At 43.8% G+C, this 19090-nt stretch overlaps 1 protein-coding gene across 1 annotated transcript in view; it reads right to left on the bottom strand.

Annotated features, from left to right (window-relative positions):
- Nucleotides 1-891: 891 nt before the first annotated feature.
- Nucleotides 892-19090, bottom strand: part of PRDM4 (PR/SET domain 4) — a 37253-nt gene continuing 19054 nt past the window's right edge. The window contains exons 10-12 of the mRNA XM_068118591.2: nucleotides 17370-17645; nucleotides 10080-10254; nucleotides 892-2529 (exon numbers count right to left, since the gene is read on the bottom strand). Of these exons, the coding sequence (XP_067974692.1) occupies nucleotides 2286-2529; nucleotides 10080-10254; nucleotides 17370-17645 (695 nt within the window). The 3' untranslated portion in view covers nucleotides 892-2285. The remainder of the gene's footprint in view (nucleotides 2530-10079; nucleotides 10255-17369; nucleotides 17646-19090) is intronic.

Raw genomic sequence — 19090 nt, 5'->3', positions numbered from 1 at the left:
GTTGAACAAAGACAATTATGTTTTGGTTCAAGTGACCCACTGAGAATATAACGGCTTAATCAGTAATTCTTCGAACCCCGATCTACCCCTCCCCAATCCCTTATCAGAATCCCTTGTCCCCCGATCTCCTTTTTCCTTCCCCCTCCCACGGTGAGGACCCAATCAAATATTCTCCCTTTGTCCTAATTGATATAAAAGAAGCCAAAATAGTGCGATCGAGAGAATAATACTCGTGTCGGCCCGGGGTCCTTGTGCTGAGTGAGTTGGTTATACCATGTATTGCTGTTGTAACAGAATGAGTATTTTCTCAGTGTTATTAAATTTTTCAAGTATTCAATGAGTGGACATGACTTGGTTTCGGTACACAAATTGTTCCACGACACTACCAACTTGAGCACCCTGGACTTGGGGGCATTTCAACTCCAATTCAGCCTCAACATTCTACCTTCCCTCTCTCTTTCCGAATCAAGCCTTTTCGTCTCCCTTTCAAACCTCTAGTTTGATTCTTTCAAGATAAAGCCTTGAAGCCTCCATTTCGGCCTCAAGTCCTTTATTTTCAGTGAACCTCTTATCTTCCGTTTCAGGATCTAATCATATATTTTCAACTTCAAACCTTTTATTTTCAAGCTTGAGCCTTTTATCTTCCCTGTAAGTTTCTAATCTTCCACTTTCAATGCTCATTCCCAATAAATTTTGTTCCCTCTCCAGAGCTTGCTCTTCAGCCACAAACTGCTGCAGCTCCTTGCCCTCGAAACACAAATGGCCTCCAATCTCCAACACCCTCCATCTTCAACGCAGATGCTAAGTTGAGGATGAAGAGATTGTTGGAGATTGGAAGCCCCAATATGTCACAAAACCCTAAGGTTGTTCAAATTCAGTCAATCCAAAATCTGCAGGTGAGCGAACTCCAAACTTGAGTTTATTCCAAAGTTAAAGCAAAAGCAGCAACTCATGGGGCCAAACTCCAAAGGGCCAAACAATTGTAGGCCCAGGAGTAACCGGAAATCTCTCAAACCCTGGTGATCTTTCTTCATAGGTTAAAGTCTAACGAAAACATTATACATTGTGATCGTTTAACTTTTCTCCACTCTTATAATAAACATTACAGCATATATAACAATTTGTTCCACATTGAATCATAGGAATACAGGCATTAATATTGCACTGTACCAATACACTGCTTAACAGACACTTTTAAATAATTTGTGACAGTATCTCAAGGTAAGAGGGAAATTCCCAAGGACTCTTCAATCGGTGGCAAGTTGGTGGCCTATATTTTATACAAAATTATACCTGGCCTCGTTCCTCCTACTTCTGCCATCCCCAAGCCAACCCAAGTCATATGCCTCCTTCAAGAAACCCTCAATTGCTCACCCTACCAATGTGTATACTGGTTTCCTACCAGCATTCATTTGCTCCATTATTCTCCTGATTGTGGAATTGTCTCACTGAGTCTGTTACCTCATCGAATTTGCTGCCAATCACTAAACTTTCCACATCCGCGATCCCTTCTACACTACGCCGATCCCCCCTCCTCCCCTCTTCCTGTTCCTCTCCAGGCCATTTTACTCCACCTTTCCTCCTTGTATATGTCCATCCCCCACATATACTTTTGTAGGTTGTGAATCTGGTTGCATTTGTTATTCAGTTCCTCCACGAGTCGAGATTCTTGTGAAAAAAAAATCTCGACTGAAGAAGTAGATATGGGTTTGCTCGAGGGTCCTTATCGAGATAAACTGAGGATATGGGACTTACCTGGATTGAAAGTAATGTTCCTGGTATTGGACTATTTTTTATGGAATTTTGGTGTGCTGTGACAAATGCAGTCACTGCCACTCAGATGAGAGAATGCTTGATATAATGTTTGAGTCACCTGCAAAATGGTAAAAAGGTTTTTCCCAAGAAAACAGAAAAGTCATTAATAAAAACAAAGAAAATATTTGGTGCAAAACAATGCATCGGGACCTGCCATCCTCCATAGGTATGGTAGTTGATAATGAGTCATCAAGTGCTACATGCTGATTGTGCACAAGGAGGAAGACAGCCTGCAAAGCACTAAAACAGTGTTGAATGCCACAGGCAGATAAAAATCCATTGGACTAGCATAGTTATGCTATGAGGTTTACAGATATTATTAACATCAACACAATTATTCATAAAGACAACTGAAGTGCAATGGTGCAAAATGGAAAATATAATGCAATTAATTGTTGCATCTTAAAATAAAATGTTCAACCTTTAACCCTTACAAAAAGGTCAGTTAACTGAGGTAAAAGAGCAAAATGTCAATCCCGGTCTTCGTCTCGCCCATCACTGTCACTGTCAACTCTCAAGTGAGTTTCCGAGGGGAGTACCCTTCCTCCCTTGCAAGCCTTGACGTGCCTTGTCAGGTGGTATCGAGTGAGGAAGGCCTTGGGACAGTTCTGACAAGCAAACTCACGCCGGCCCTGATGGCTCTTCAGGTGTTTTCGCATGTGCGTTGCACGCCAGAAGAGCTTCCCGCACTCCGGGCATTGCACCTGCCTCTCTCTGCACAAAGGGTGGCACATCAACATCATGTCGAGGATGAATTTTACATCGAAGATTGTTTATTAATAATAAACATACGAACATTATGACAACAGAGAAAAACAAAGCGGGCGTAACCCCTCAGGCCATGCATGGTGGAAACCAATTTCAAGATGGCTGCCGTGGCGGCCATATTGAAAATCGCAGCGCGCCCCTTTTTGAAAGGAACCTTCCTCTACTCAACGCCAACACACACTGCAAAAATGGATTTAATCGGACAAGCCGTTCTGCTTGAAATTGACGGAAACCAATTTCAAGATGGCTGCCGTGGCCATCATGCCACAAGCCACAAGCACACATGATTAGCTTTTTAAACAGTCGCTAATGCTGTTTATAACATTAAACAAAGAAATTTGGAGAAATCCCGACATCGTGCGGTAAGTTTTACTTGCAGAACTGAGCGAAGATCTACTGTAATCTATATACCCCACAAGGGTTGGGGGTGTGTTCATTTACCAAGCAGCTAACTAGTGCTTGCCAAGCCAGCCGTTCCTTAACGGTTTTGAATGGAATGCTTACTCGAATGCTTTAATCACTTGGCGATCTCTCCACAAGAAACTTGGTAAATGAACACACCCAATGTTCTTCAGACCCGACCATAGAGAAACTGTAATCTACATACCCCAAAAAGGAATGACCGTTCCTGCAGCTCCCATAGTGAGTGGGTGTAGGCCTACTAGTAAATTAAAATGTCGGTCGGTGGAGTGAGCCGTCGTAATGACATCATAGACGTAATGACGTAACAGACACAAAACAGCCGCTACTTTAATATGTAGAACATGATATATTTTAACTTCCAGTAAGTTTGCAGTCACTACGAAGAGATTAGTGTTACGATTAGATTTACTATAATATTAACGTTACGTCATCATGATTTCGAAAATGACATTACTATAACAAAAACCGAGGCGAATTCCTTACTTCCTCGGTTATTAATATTAGTGCCGTACACCGCTTATATCATTGATCATGAACCATACACCACTTCAATCCATTGGCCTTTCCATTCACGACATTGTGATTAAAGTATTATGGTTATATTTACTATATTATTATTATTATTATTATTACAAAAACGATACTATTGAAACGATACACGACTGTATTAAGAAACCTGGGCTTAATTTGTCCGAAGCGGTCCGAAGGTGAGGCATGAAGCCTAAGGCCTATATGTACATATTGTTGGAAGATCTGTAACACCGATGCTTTCGATATTTGATGGTCATTTTAACAATCGGTTTGTTTGTGTTTCACACTGAATGAAAAATGTAGAGGTAGAGCATGGCGATTGTGATATATGACAGGTTCGACGATATGTTTTGCCTGAATGAAATTGGAATTAAAATGGCGGAGTGTGGAGAGTCAGCTGCCGCACCACCGTAATGACATCAGACGTAATCACATCACCACCCTGTCATGTGACCAGATCCTCAGCTCTGATTGGTATTCGTTTGAGGGGACATACATACATACATACGGACGGACAAACACTGTTCTAGACGGCTTTGCCCTATGGGCTGCGCCATAAAAAAAGTAATGAAAAAGGTAAATGTTTCATACTTATGCTCGCTACCCTAGTAATAACAGGAGTATGCCATGTCTTTATCCTAAAGAGGAATACTAGGCCTGGTCAAGATTATAGTGTGGATCTGCATCAGTGGACTGTTTGAATGATAAAGCAAAGTGAAAAGCTGGTTTTCTTTCCTGACATAAAGCTGACATTTCAGGTGTTATCTCTTCATTAGAAAAAGAGGTCCAACACCCAAAATGGCACCTTTAATTTGTTTCCCATAGTGTTTGGCATACTTTTGTCAACTTTCTATAACGTATCCTAAACAACGAAACTGAAATTATCAAATAATGGGAATAATGGCCATCAGTATTTTTGATTTGTTACCCATCAGAAACAAGTGCAGGAATGTAAGGTTTTGTGAAAATTTGAACATCACTTTGGTTGAACATTGAAGATATTTGATGGAGCAGTTTGCTGTCATTGTGCAACATAAACATACTTCTGACGTATCCACAAGTTGTTCTGGCATGAGAGTATCGATATACAGTTGGAGTTTGCAAAACTCAAAGCCAGCTTGGAATTTGCAAAAAAGCAGTTAAAGGACTTTCAGACTGTGAGAAACAAGATTCTGTGGGCTTTCATGTGTCTTTCACTGAGGAGAGCCTTCCGTCTGGCCACCCTGCCATAAATCCCAGATCGGTGGAGTGTTGCAGTGATGGTTGTCCTTCTGGAAGTTTCTCCCATCTCCACACGGGATCTCTGGAGCTCAGCCAGAATGACCATCGGGTTCTTGGTCACCTCTCTTACCAAGGCCCTTCTCCCCCGATTGCTCAGTTTTGCCGGGCGGCCAGCCCTAGGAAGAGTCTTGGTTGTTCCAAACTTCTTCCATTTAAGAATTATGGAGGCCACTGTGCTCTTGGGAATCTTCAATGCAGCAGAATTTTTTTGTAGGCTTCCCCAGATCTGTGCCTCGACACAATCCTGTCTCTGAGCTCTGCAGGCAGTTCCTTCGACCTCATGGCTTGGTTTTTGCTGATATGCATTGTCAGCTGTGAGACCTGATATAGACAGGTGTGTGCCTTTCCAAATCATGTCCAATCAATTGAATTTACCACAGGTGGGCTCCAATCAAGGTGTAGAAACATCTCAAAGATGATCAAGAGAAATGGGAGGCACCTGGGCTAAATTTCAAGTGTCATAGCAAAGGGTCTGAATACTTATGTCAATGTGATATTTCCGTTTTTTCTTTTTAATAAATTTGCAAAACTTTCTAAAATCCTGTTTTCTCTTTGTCATTTTGGGGTATTGAGTGTAGATTGATGAGGGAAAAAATGAATTTAAACGATTTCAGCATAAGGCTGCAACATAACAAAATGTGAAAAAAGTGAAGGGGTCTGAATACTTTCTGAATGCACTGTATTTTAGGTGAAACATTGTTGATTTCACGTAATGCTGATCCAGCACATGTACAACAAGAACGGCACTTGGTAGAGCGCATACCTCCGCCAGGCTGAACAGTTTACGTTTTCTATCCATTGATAGGCCGGATCTGGATTCGGACCTGAACCAAAAGCTATTCGGCTTGTTCTTGTCACTTACCCAACGCATTCACCAAGTTTTATCACAAGTCATCCACAATTTTGTGTGATATAATGCTACATATCGTTTTTGGTGCAATCACTCAATGGTGAAGAATCACTTAAAGACAAAAAATATCTGATCTGGATCCAGACCACGAAAATCTAAGTGATTCGTCCTTATCAATATCACACATCCAACCTATCCACCATGTTCCGTCTGAATCCATCCACAACTTTTTGAGATATCTTGATGTTTATCGTTTTTTGCCCTCTCTACCAATGGTGAAGAATCACTTAAAAAATTCTCAAATCCAGATCCGGATCTTCACCAAAATCTAATCATTTTGTCCTTATCACACATGCTATCTCTCCACCAAATTTCGTCCGAATCTGTCCACAACGTTTTGAGACATCTTCACAGACAAACAAACAGACAGACAGACAAGGGTAAAAACATAACCTTCATCCACCTTCGGTGGTGGAGGTAATGAGATGTTTAAAATGGTGTTCGATGAAAATATAGGTGTAGGTCAGTGTCGTAAGAGGACGGTGTATGTTTGTCGAAAGCGGGTATAAGGCATGAGAAGAAGCTATGGTTGGAAGCTATGGCGTCGAGTGGTGTGAAACGGGATGGGAACATGTCCCCCCACTTTTTGGAGGAGAGAAGGGGGGACAGCATATCGATCGTCCACCCTCCCCGCAAACACACTCAAACTGTTTTGGTCGCAAAACAAAAAAACTCTCGAAGGATTGCGAAGCAGTTTTCCTTTCAACATTGATGTAATACATTTTATGAAATGTTTGAAAGAGCAATTTATTCGTTAGCGAGTAGAATATTAAAATATTCTATGCTTTTTGGGAACATTGGTTACCTGTTGCTCCAACATAATTCATTATATTTGGCCACATCTGCTCAATATTGCATACCACTCCAAAGCACATGCGTACTGCCACCTGAGAGCTCTATAGTTGACAATACTTGAGGGCTTGTCGATCATCATCATCATCATCATCATCATCATCATCATAATACTAAAATACGCAATTTGGTGTCTGTCTTTGGTCGATGCATTTGGTCGTTAGTTATCCAATATGATCCCAACTTACCAGAGGGACTAAGGGTCTGTCATAAGTCATCACAAGACAAAGGTTGTAGCTACTTGGTTTGTCCATCCCCCCACCCCCGCGATTTCTGAACGGGAGGAGAGTGCAGATACAAATTATCTATATTAGCATGCACCGTGTGGCGCCTCTCCTGTTGGGAGGGCTTATTACAACAGGCCTTAAAACTCTTGTTTCCACCTTAATTTTACATTTTCAGACATTATTTTCATTCCACGAGTATTATGTTGCTTTAGACTCAACTGCAAATAATATAAAGGAATTCCGATGGAATTTTATTGGCTTTTTCCATATTAGAAAAATGTGAACTTGAAGTGTTGTTTCTGACGTACAGCGACTGCTCTCACCACTAACTCACTCAATTGGATTTAAGGTTATTTGACTGTTGTTCCTCTTCCTTCCTTGCTTACTTACTTCGATTTTTTTTTTGTTCCTATTCCTTTACCTTTTGGACTGTACACAAAATAAAGTTGGCACTTCCACCACCAAATAATTTTCCCAGAGAAGGTAGCACAAGTTTAATGTAAAAAATACCTGTGTATAAAGAATAACACAAAGCATGAATGGACAAGCAAAACTATCCATTTGAATTAAGTAGTAATGTGATGAAGTAATAATAAAATTATGAATAATATTAGGTCATCTATTAGGTATGAAAATATGGCAGAATTTTTACCCATTCATATTTTAAAAAATCCAAACAAATGCCTCTCTGCCCACTTTGGTCTTATTTCCTCCGAACCTATTTATCCTTTTCTTCTCCTTCATCCAATGCTTCCCGATAACCCCTTCACAACCAACTCCTACCCATCCTTGCCAAGTGTCTGTTTGTTTGTGGGATTGTTCTATTAACTCCTAAACCACTGGATGGAATGAGTTGAAACTGGTGGTTGCACCCAGGATGTGCAGAAGATTGTCGTTGATAAAAAAAACAAGTACAAAAAGTTTTAATTAAAACAAAAGCCGCGTCGATGTTACACAATGCCTAGATGCAGCTGTGCCTATAACGTCGATGTTATAGGCACAGGACATTCCTATTGATTCGATTACTTGATGTTATTTTTGTGCAAAGTGAAAATATATCTCGGCAATTTCCCGTGTGTGGCGACGAATTTTTAATATATCTCGGCATTTTCCCGTCTGTTATTTCAGGCGGTGTATGACTGACCATGCCGCGATTTAAAAAATATATATCTCGGCAATTTCCCGTGTGTGGCGACATGTGAACGAAGCTATGCTCCTCTCTCCACATTATTGTGACGACGTATAAATTAAATATTTCATCGTGACGATTGTCATCAAATGGACGAATTTTTAATATATCTCGGCATTTTCCCGTCTGTTATTTCGGGCGGTGTATGACTGACCATGCCGCAATTAAAAAAAAAAAAATCAATGGACTTGAAGTTACAGGCCTTTGAGAATTCATTTCGTTCTATAAAGGGCAACTTTCATCGGATTTTCTTCCCGTTTTTTTTCAACCGAGTCTAAAACTATGTTAGCGACTGTGAAAAATGAAATGATATATCGAATTTGATTTGAAATAAAACTGTGTGAGAGAGGAAGACACCACGGGCCTACAAAACAGGCCTCAAAGCTATGCGAGTTAATAAAATGGTGGATATTTGTTTATATGAAGCCTCTCCCAAAATGGGTGGAGCTATGGTTCCCAGAATGGGTGGAGCTTTGAGGTTTTGTCTTCTCTGCAAGAACAACAAGAAGAAGAAGAAGAAGAAGAAGAACAACAGCAGAGGGCACTCTATGACCAGCGTCTTGCGACGTGGCAAAAAAAACAAAAAAAAAACTTTCATAGCTCCCAGGGTTCAGGGTCGGGGTGCATCCCAATTTTGTCTATGTAAATGTGCCTCACGCTCCTGGTGTAAGATAAAATCATAATAACAAGTCATAATAAAATCCACCAATTCTCTGATTAAAAAAGCATCGACATCATTATCATACTACAATATTTAATATCTGTGTGTTTTTACTACTACTCACTATGAATGAATGCGAAATGAATGAATTATGAATGAATGAATGAATTCATAATGAATTATGAATGGCGAAAAATGATGGGAATAGAGTCTGTGATTGATGCTGTGAAGAGGAACAGGTTGAGATGGTTTGGTCATGTGTTGAGGAAGGATGGAAGTGACTGGTTGAGAAGAGTGATGGAAATGAATGTAGAAGGAAGTAGCGGACGGGGAAGACCGAGACCGAGAAGACCGAAAAAGACTTGGCTAAAGATGGTGGAAGAAGAAATGCGGGCAAGGGGGTTAACAAGGAGAGATGCAGAAAATAGGGCAAAATGGAGAAGATTGTCACGGGGACCGCAAGGCTAACCCCCGCTCTAGCAGGGAAAATGGCCTTAAAATGCATGTTGTTGTTGTTGTTGTTTTACTACTACTCACTCCCCAACCACTGGACGAGTACAACCACTAGTTTACAACTCATTAATGAGTTGAAAGCTGCTGGTTGTACTCGTGGTGTACCCCAGAAGGTTTTAGGGAGTAAAGAAAATTCATAGCTCGGGGGGTTCGGGATGAACAGAGGACCTCGATTTTCTCTATGTAAATGTCTATCGTCTAGCGCCACCTTGTGGAAGACGGAATTTCAAATCAAAATCAGAAAAGAATGGTGCAATGGCCTACAGGTATGCACACTCGCCTCGAAGCCGTCTACCCTGGGTTTGAATCCAGGTGTTTCACAGGCAAGGTGATTCATCAATGTGTGTGCCATCCCTCGGATGGACATTAAACTGGTGTCTCCTCTGCCGGCATTAGTTAGTTCATGTTAAATATCCCATGACATTCTGCGGGAAGAGTCGGCAAACTATCGTTGGCACCATGGCCAAATTAAATTTTTCTGCCCTAACTACTGCTGGAAAGGCATGGCAAGCCACCCAGCATGAACCCGGGCCTAGAAACTGTTTCAGCAGAACCAACACTCGACCACAGTGTGTGGTACATCGGATCGGTATTGGAAAGAGGGAGAGAGGGAGAATCAACCAGTCTTCAAGGACGGGTTCTTTGCTGGTTTAATAAAGTGATGGCACCAAATAATAATCCATGCGGATTCCATTCACAAATTATTATGCTGAAAACAAAAAGTATGATCATTATTCCTGGCAAGTTTCATCAGGTTCCATGCATTGCAACCTTTTTCCAAAGTCACATCAACCCTCCTTGGTGAAATATCACAAAAACAACATGTAAAATAAATGTTTGGAAATCTTGGCCATGGACTCAAAAAATGTTACGAGGCAGTGCATATGGCGCACTCAGCAGAATGCTTACCGTGTGTGCGTGTACGAATGCTGTTTGAGGTCCTGCCTCCGGGTGAACATAGTGTTGCAAACATCACAGCGCAGGGTTTTCTTTTCCCCACCGGCATGGATCAACATATGGGAAATCAGGTGGGCTTTCTGAGTGAAGCTTCGAGTACAAACCTCACACTTGTGGTTCTTCTGGCCTGTAATGAAGAATTAATTTAAACAACAACCTTCTGTTATTCTCCAATTTCCACAACAATGTTATAAAATACAGGAGAAACTAGTGTGCTAAGAGCCATTTCCAGAAAAAAAGAAGTGTATTTGATCCTGGGTAGCTCAGAATGTTTTATCGATATTTCTATGAAAATGAGAGTTTCTGAATTCTACTGTGAAGTTTTCCTTCGATTGAGTGGAATGGTTGATGGAATCATATTGTCGCGTTCCTGGTAATTAAAATCTTTCCAAGGAACGGACAGACGAACAAGGTGTTACTCCGAGACGATCAGTTCAAAATAATATTGCGGAGTTAATACGCGTGGGGGAGCAAGAGGGAGGGGGGAAACCGGAGCCTTACCTGAATGGCTTCCACCCGACGTCTTCACACCGGGATAAATAATCTCAACCGACACAGGTTTAAAATGTACAAGAATAAATGCCAGCTTTATCTATCTATAATTCCAGTAATCTCTGTCTGTCTGTCTGTACGTTTGTTTGTTTGTCTGTGACCGCTGTTTCTCGACAACTACCGGTCCGATATACTTGAAACTTGCCAGGTATATTGCTGGGGACCCGAGGATGTGCCTTTTCAAGGTTTCATATTAATCGGACAATTACTTACCGAGCTATGTCCAAAAAACGATTCAACCAATCAGAGAGCAGCGAACGATCGCGTGTGCCGAACGTGGCGGGCACACTCTGCCTCGGATGGCACATTTGAGAGCGTATTCATTTATTTCACGTTTGCAAACTATGTTGGCGTTAAACTATGTTTTACAACTAATAAAAACGAATTTGCGATTCATTCGCTTTCCTGCGCGTTTGTGTACGCGATGGCGATTTCTTTACCAAACTCCGGAAGCCGTTCGCTTTGGACCGAACCATTGCATGTAAATAGAGGGGGGGGATTGTCACCACTCGCAAGCCGTTCGCTTTGGACCAAACCATTTCATGTAAATAGAGGGGGGGGATATAATTTTAGATATAGATATAGTACGGGCAATGCCCTAGTTTAAAGAAATGCCGGTAATACAAAATACTGCACGGTAAATAAAATCCTAAATGGGACGCACGGCACACAGATCCAGTACACAGACAAAGGGAAAGATAACTGAAAATAAACATGTTTGGTTATTCAATTGCACTTAGCTCGATTCGACCAGTCGTCTCGTCAGGATTCGTCCAGACCCTGAGTGGCGCGCAGTCTGGACGCGGATCCGTTCTTGGCGGGAAAGTGCGCTCGTTCGTTGGCGCGAGTAGGCCTCAGTCCGCCCTCGTTTCATGAGGCTGCGCCCGTTGATGCGAAGTAGGCATTCCGCGCGAAGCGAACAGCAGGCATGCAGCCCGCTCTTCCACGCCGTGCTCGTCCACCCGTCCTCTGCATGGAAAACCATAGTTCCCGGGCCGCGGCTCAACCTCCTCACGACCACCAGCAAGATCTCCAAACACGGCCGTTCACGATCGCTTCCTTGAGCCCGAAAGCAAAATGCCACCGTTTGTACGAGGTTCAGGGCGAGAATGCGCAAGTGCGACCAATAACGGTCAGAGCGTTCTGAACTCCCCATGCGTCAGAGCAAGGACAAAATGTCGGGAACAAAGTCTTTTGTTCCTCGGGCTCTGACGTCATCTCAACACGTCTCCATCCCGACCCTATCAGCGAGTTCCATCTTCCCCGTCCTTTCTATCAATCAAAATCCCACCCAATCACAGCTCCTCGGTGAGTGGCCTCACAGATCGTTCGTCCCGTGTGCTTTCAAAGTCAGTGTTGTCAGCGGCAGTGCTTCATGCCTGGCGCCGGTGGTATTATTAATTAGTGAGCTTAATGGGGAGTCCACGGCATGGCTTGGTTAGGTGTCTATGGTGTGGTGCCAAAAGGGACATAGGAATAAAGAACAGAGGAAACGACACACAGGGGATAAATTACCCATAATTCCTGAGCTAATTAACATACCCCACTCCTCGTAATGGGGACAAAGGTAAACTTACACGACACACGGTCAACCGGATCCCTACTTATAGTACATCAAGGTGGTCCTTCTTCTTCACGACAGTCAGAGCACACTAATCTACAGACTTGGCATTTAATATGGAATATTTTTTTTTCCTTGACTTGGGTTTACTTTCTGAACTCAGTATATCAATCTGGTGAGTTTCTTTTACCCTTCGGTGATTTCTTTGTTGAAAGAACCATGTCACTGATTGTCTGTCGCAGCAAGAAGTCAATAACAGGATTATATCACAGGTGGCGTGACAAAATGTAAGGACAGGTACATTTGACGATTGGCTTCACAATCGGGTATATAAGGGTTGTTGCATTCTGTATTAGTGGAAAACAACTGCTGCACGTCTACAAAACTTGTTGCCGCTTCCTCTGGAGATGGTCCGTCAACTTGACAATGCTGTTTGTCATGGAGTGTTGGCTTTACGAAATGTTGGCATGAAACAGCATGCTATTGCTCGGCAGTGTGGCATCACACAAGGTCAGGTGTCAAAGATCCTGAAACTAAATGCTCAGAGGGGTGTCCCTACTCCAATACCGAGGCCAGGACGTCCACGCAGAACCACAAGGAGAGATGATCGCCAGCTGCACCGGTTAGTCTGCAATGGCCGTACCAAGTCAGCTAATCGGCTTAGGGCTAAGTGGCAGCAACTGACAAATGTGCCTGTATCCAGAAGGCTAGTCAACCAACGACTGGTTCAAGCAGGCTATTGTGCCAGGCGTCCCCTGAGAAAGCCACGCCTGACCAGACAACACAGCCAGTGCCGATTGCAGTGGGCCAGAGAGCACCGTCAATGGCAGCCAGGACACTGGAATCACGTGACCTTCAGTGACGAGTCTAGATTTCTGGTCTATCGTCAAGATGGCTGCGTCCGAGTGCGCAGACAAGTGCATGAAGCCCACAACTAAGATTGTATAGTGCCAAGAGTCCAAGCTGGAGGTGGTGGGGTGACCGTTTGGGCTGCTTTTTATGCAGGGGGCAAAACTGACATGGTTGTTCTGAATGGAAACCTGAACCAGTTCAAGTACAGGACCATTCTGGAAGAAACATTGCTTCCATTTGCTCGTGCAGCCTTTCGAGGAAACTTTGTCTTCCAAGATGACAATGCACGGCCTCATCGTGCTCGCATGATCCAACACTTTCTTTCTGAGCGTGGTGTAGAGCATATGGAGTGGCGTGCCATGTCCCCGGATATGAATCCGATAGAGAACTTGTGGGCAGAATTAACGTGTCAAATCGACCACTTGGACCAGCAGTCGACCTCTGTGCGTGAATTGCAGCAGACTATTGTCACTGCATGGCAAGCGATTCCTGGCCAAACCTTGGCAAATCTCGTGAACAGCATGCGTCGACGTGTACGTGCTCTCCTGAATGCTCGTGGGGGTTACACGAAGTACTGAACTGTAATTTTACTGTCCATAATCCCAGTCGTAATTTAGCTTTTAGTTGTTGAATTTTTTTTTGGCTAATGTGCAAAATAAAGAGATACTTCTGGAAAACGTACAGAGGTTTAACACAGTACTGTCCGTGAATTGAGTTCGATATCAGTTTACATCACTTTCAAGGATCAATTTATTTGCTTCGAAATGTCAAATGTGGTTTTTGTTTCTTTTAAAGGTCACATTAACAAAATCGAGAATACTTTCAACATAATTCCAATGAACTTTTGGTTCTAAGCCATCTTGAAAAGTAAGTTCACCCCCACAAAAAAATATTCCATATTAAATGCCAAGTCTGTATATACTCTACCTGGTCTCTGGTATCACTACCCCCTACAAACATAACAATAGTACGGGCATGCCCTAGTATATATAAAACACAGTTTGTGTGTGTGTGTGTGTGTGTGTGTGTGTGTGTGTGATGTTACCGGTAGACTCCTAAACGGAGAGGCTCACGTACTTGATATTTGGCACAGACATGGCCATTGAGCCTGGGACAAACATGGCCGACCTAAAAATTGATTTCATAATATTTTTTTTACCATATTTTTACCTCAGCGCGAAATATTATGACCGGAATCTGACCGGTAGCAGAGCAGCGCGCTGATTCGCTCAGAGCGATCACGTGATGTTCGTTGCCGCCATTAACTCAGTTACGCGTTCGCACGTATTTCAGAGCGAAAAGCAATTGCGTTTTTGCTGGGTACTTCTGCATGATTAGCATTTAGCATGATTTAGCATGATTTAGCATAGATAGTAGCATGTTTCACATAGATTTTTTTTCAGCGAGCAGAAGTACCCGGCATTGTTCGAATAATATATAGATAGTGCCGTGTAGGGCGGAGTGATGCCGCTGTGGGAGGGACCGAGCAAGGTCGCTGTGGGCGGGACCGAGCGAGGTCGCTGTGGGCGGGGCCGGGTGAGGTCGCTGTGGGCGGGACCGAGCGAGGTCGCTGTGGGCGGGACCGAGCGAGGCAGCTATGGGTGGGGCCGAGCGAGGCAGCTATGGGCGGGGCCGAGAGGTCGCTGTGGGCGGGGCCGAGCGAGGTCTGCGTTAGTGCGTTGCCATTGCCTGGTATAAAAAGATGGTGCTTGATGCTCTCTGCGTCAAGATACGGACTTGATGTCCGTATCTTTACAACAGACATTCCAATGATGATGATGATAAATGTAATACCACTCAAGGAAGGCCCACAACTCAAGAGAGTGGAAAACAACAATAAAATGAACAAAAATACGGGGAAGGAGAAGCAACCACTCAGAAGAATGACAGAAAATCATTTCCCTTAAATGTACCGTGTTCACCAACTAGCACGACCAGATACAGGACACCAAAATAATTTCCCTTACACATATCGTGTCCACCAACCAGCAAGACCATACCACTTAACTCTGGATCAAACTGTATTTCAAATATTCAAACGGTTTTTACATGCTGCCGTCTCCTAGGAACCAATGAAATTTTTCAAAAATATTGTAGTACATTTATTTTTTAATAATGTACCATATTTACGGCAGTATATTTATTTACGCCATGAGTAAGGAAGGAAAATTTCCAGCGCGCTGATTCGCTGATTCGCACTCATTGATGACGATCACGATCACGTGATGACGTGATCATGAATGATGTTCGTGACGCGATCACGTGATGTTCCTTGCCGCCATAAACTCACAGCAAGTAGCATAGATTTTAGCATGATTAGCATTTAGCATGATTTAGCATGATTTAGCATGATTTAGCATGATTTAGCATAGATAGTAGCATGTTTCACATAGATTTTTTTTCAGCGAGGAATATTAAACACGGATTCTGACCGGTGGCAGAGCAGCGCGCTGATTCGCTCAGAGCGATCACGTGATGTTCCATCTCCGCCGCCAGTTGGCTTCACTTTTCACGGAGTATGAGCGTTCTATATATTTTCAATTCAGTGCGCCCGACTCGCTCACGTACTTGATTTGTGGCATAGACATGGCCATTGGGCCTTCACGGTGTAATTTGTGCGAGGCTTTTGTCCGAGTGAGCTTGAGTCGAGAGGGCGAATGTACGGGTTGGGAATGTACGGGTCTCCCTTCCCCTGTCTTATCCAAAAGTACTGGAGGGCGTCACAGGATCGGTGAGTCTCCAAAATCCGCTTCGTGCTGTTGCGAAGATTCAGGACGATGTCGCGATTGTTGTGCTGCTCTCCGACCATGAGAACTGCAACGTCATTGTTGACTGGCCCTCCCCTTCCCTCCCCCTTCCCCCTCCCCCTCCACCCTACCCCCTCCCTTTCCCCCTCCCCCCTCCCTTTCCCCCTCCCCCCTACCCCTTCCCTTCCCCCTCCCCTCTACCCCTCCCATCCCTCTCCTCTCCCATCCCTCCCCCTCCCCCCTCTCCTCCCCTCCCCCCCTCTCCTCCCCTCCCCCCTCTGCTCCCCTCCCCCCTCTCCTCCCCTCCCCCCTCTCCTCCCCTCCCCTCTCCCCTCCCCCCCCTCTGCTCCCCTCCCCCCCTCTCCTCCCCTCCCCCCTCTTCTCCCTCACGTTTATACACTGAATGCCGGGTACTTCCCCCCCCCTCTTCTCCCCTCCCCCCCCCACCCCTCCCCCCCTCTCCTCCCCTCCCCCCCGTTCCCCTCCCCTCCTCTTCCCCCTCCCCTCCTCTTCCCCCTCCCCTCCCCGGCAATGCCGGGTACTTCTGCTAGTAACAGAATAAAGGTAGGACCAAGCAGGACATGCTATTCATCAAATGTCTGTTGTCTGTTTGTGGTTTGATACTCCACAATGGAAGCAATGACTCCCAGAAACCAGAGAATAGTATTTCATCCACAAACCTGGAACATCAGTACAAAACGGATTGAGTAAATAAAATTTCCTTCTGCTAGTCACCGTACCTATTGAGTCTCATCCTTCCAACATCTCATTCTTTACTTTATCCTTCCTCATCTACTTCAGTCCATATTCTTCCTCATAATCAACATTTTGTCGATATGAAGCAGTTTTCTTGTTTTATTACCTAGCTTGTTGATTTCTGGCTGTGGCCAGTTTATTATATCGCAACCGTATTGAAACCCTAACTCTAAGCTGGTTTATAGCTTTGATTTTGTTTTTTTAAGATGTATGTTTTCAGTTTTTGCCTTGTTCTATGTCCAGGTATCCCTCAGCAAATGTTTTGCTTATTTGTTTATGACAGATTTAGTGGTCTTCGTCTATTCCAAGGCATTTGCATGATGCCTCGTCTACTAGCTCTTGTATTGGTGTTCTTAGGTCTATTTTTATGTTGTCTGTTGTTTTGCCTGCCATGAATGTGCGTTTGGCTCATTTATCAAGTAAGAATTCAATTTCAATATCTTGGGAGTAACATTTTATCAGTTTTAGCCATTCTGTCAATTTTCTATCGTTCCATGTAAATAGTTTTAGGTTGTGTCCAATGTCCATGTATAGAAAATGTGTGACTTTCTGTGTTCCCTTGGTTGATCTCCTTTTGGAGGTTAGACTACATCCACATCCTTAGTCATTGATCAGATCGCTTAAGGGTCCCAGAGCCAAAAATAATAGAAGAGAGGTGAACCTCGGAGAGAGGTGAGGGGTGAGAGGTGAGAGGTGAGAGGGGGAGGAGAGGAGAGGGGGAAAGAGGTGAAGGAGTATCAAACTCCTCATCAGTCAGTATTAATGCAGACTCACCAGTATGTATGCGCATATGTGTGCGCAGGTTGCTTGGGTCACAGAACGCCTTGCCGCAGAATTCACACGAGTGTGGACGCATGCCCATATGACCCATCATGTGTACATTCAGCTTGGAGTTGGTGGGAAAGTTCCGGGCACACACAGAGCACTGGTAAAGCTTGCGGCCACGTTCACGTGGGCATGCCGCGACATCCGCATGGGCACGCAAGCTTGCTGGTGAGAGAAATTCCTTTCCACATGAGCAGCGTTGCATTTGAGGGGATGGTGGCAGCTCTGCAAAAAATGGAGAGTGACACGATCTGAAAAAAACCTTCAACCTTAAACCAACCTATTTCAGTCCACCGCAGAACAAAGGCTCTAACTAATTTTGAGATGTGTTTGACATACTCGACACGCTTGCCAAGTGCAGGTTGAGAAGAGTGAGCAGTCATGGGAATAGAAGCAACACCAGTCAATGGAGAAAGAAACAAATTTTTAACCAATTGATCAAACAGCCAGCTCATGAGCATTTTATTTCCCGTAATCACTTTTTTAAGCAATCATCAACTGACAGTTATGGGGAGTGTCGTTGAAGCTGAAGGGAAAGGTGTATGCTGCATGTGTGAGAAGTGTTATGATTTATGGGAGCGAGACATGGGTAATGAACGTAGAGCAGCAACGAAGGCTGGAAAGGGTGGAAATGCGAATGGTTCGGTGGATGTGTGGAGTATCGTTGAGAGAGAGGAAGACAAATGATGAATTGCGAAAGATGATGGGAATAGAGCCTGTGATGGATGCTGTGAAGAGAAACAGCTTGAGATTGTTTGGTCATGTGTTGAGGAAGGATGAAAGCGACTGGTTGAGAAGAGTGATGGAAATGAATGTAGAAGGAAGTAGAAGACGGGGAAGACCGAGAAAGACTTGGCTAAAGATGGTGGAAGAAGAAATGCGGGCAAGGGGGTGAACAAGGAGAGATGCAGAAAATAGGGCAAAATGGAGAAGATTGTCATGGGGACCGCAAGGCTAACCCCCGCTCTAGCAGGGAAAATGGCCTCAAAATGCATGTTGTTGTATCAACTGACAGTTACATTATTCCTGATCCTCCACTTACAAACAGAGGCATGAAACAGAAAAAGAATAAGACTTACAAACAGATACCCAGCTTGTGACACTGGCACAGCAACAAAGCCACAATGATTTTCTGAACAAGCTAACCTGCTCATACGATTACAGGGAAATGGATGGCATACTAAGGGCTAGGGAGGGATGGAAGGAAACCATTTCACTCATTCTGCTTGTTTCACGAAACTTGTCATTCATATACAGGTAGTGGCCAAAGAAAAATGGAAATACTTGGGTAAATGACGGACACGAAGCAACGGCTTCCACACAGGTGTGGTCCATGTGTCAGTTAAGCAAATAACATCCCAGTATGCTCAAGGTCATGAATGAAATGCTGCACAGGCTTGGTGGCCAATAAGTATAGCTAGAATGGCTGCAAGAAGAGACTCCCGCAATGCCCCCATCATCAGAGCACGTGTGGTCACCTAATGGTTTGATGAGCATGACACTGATGTTATCCATATGTCATGGCCTTCTCAGTCACCTGATCTGAACCTAATCGAGCATTTATGGGATATTCTGGAACAACGCCTACCACAGCATTTTCACCTCTATCAAACAGGTGTGAGTTGATTGACTTTCTCATGGAACAACGGTTCCACATCGCTCCTGCAGAA

The sequence above is a fragment of the Myxine glutinosa genome, chromosome 1 (assembly GCF_964187855.1).
Source record: "Myxine glutinosa chromosome 1, kmMyxGlut1.1, whole genome shotgun sequence".
Lineage (NCBI taxonomy): Eukaryota > Metazoa > Chordata > Myxini > Myxiniformes > Myxinidae > Myxine > Myxine glutinosa.
This window is presented reverse-complemented; position numbering and strand designations above follow the sequence as displayed.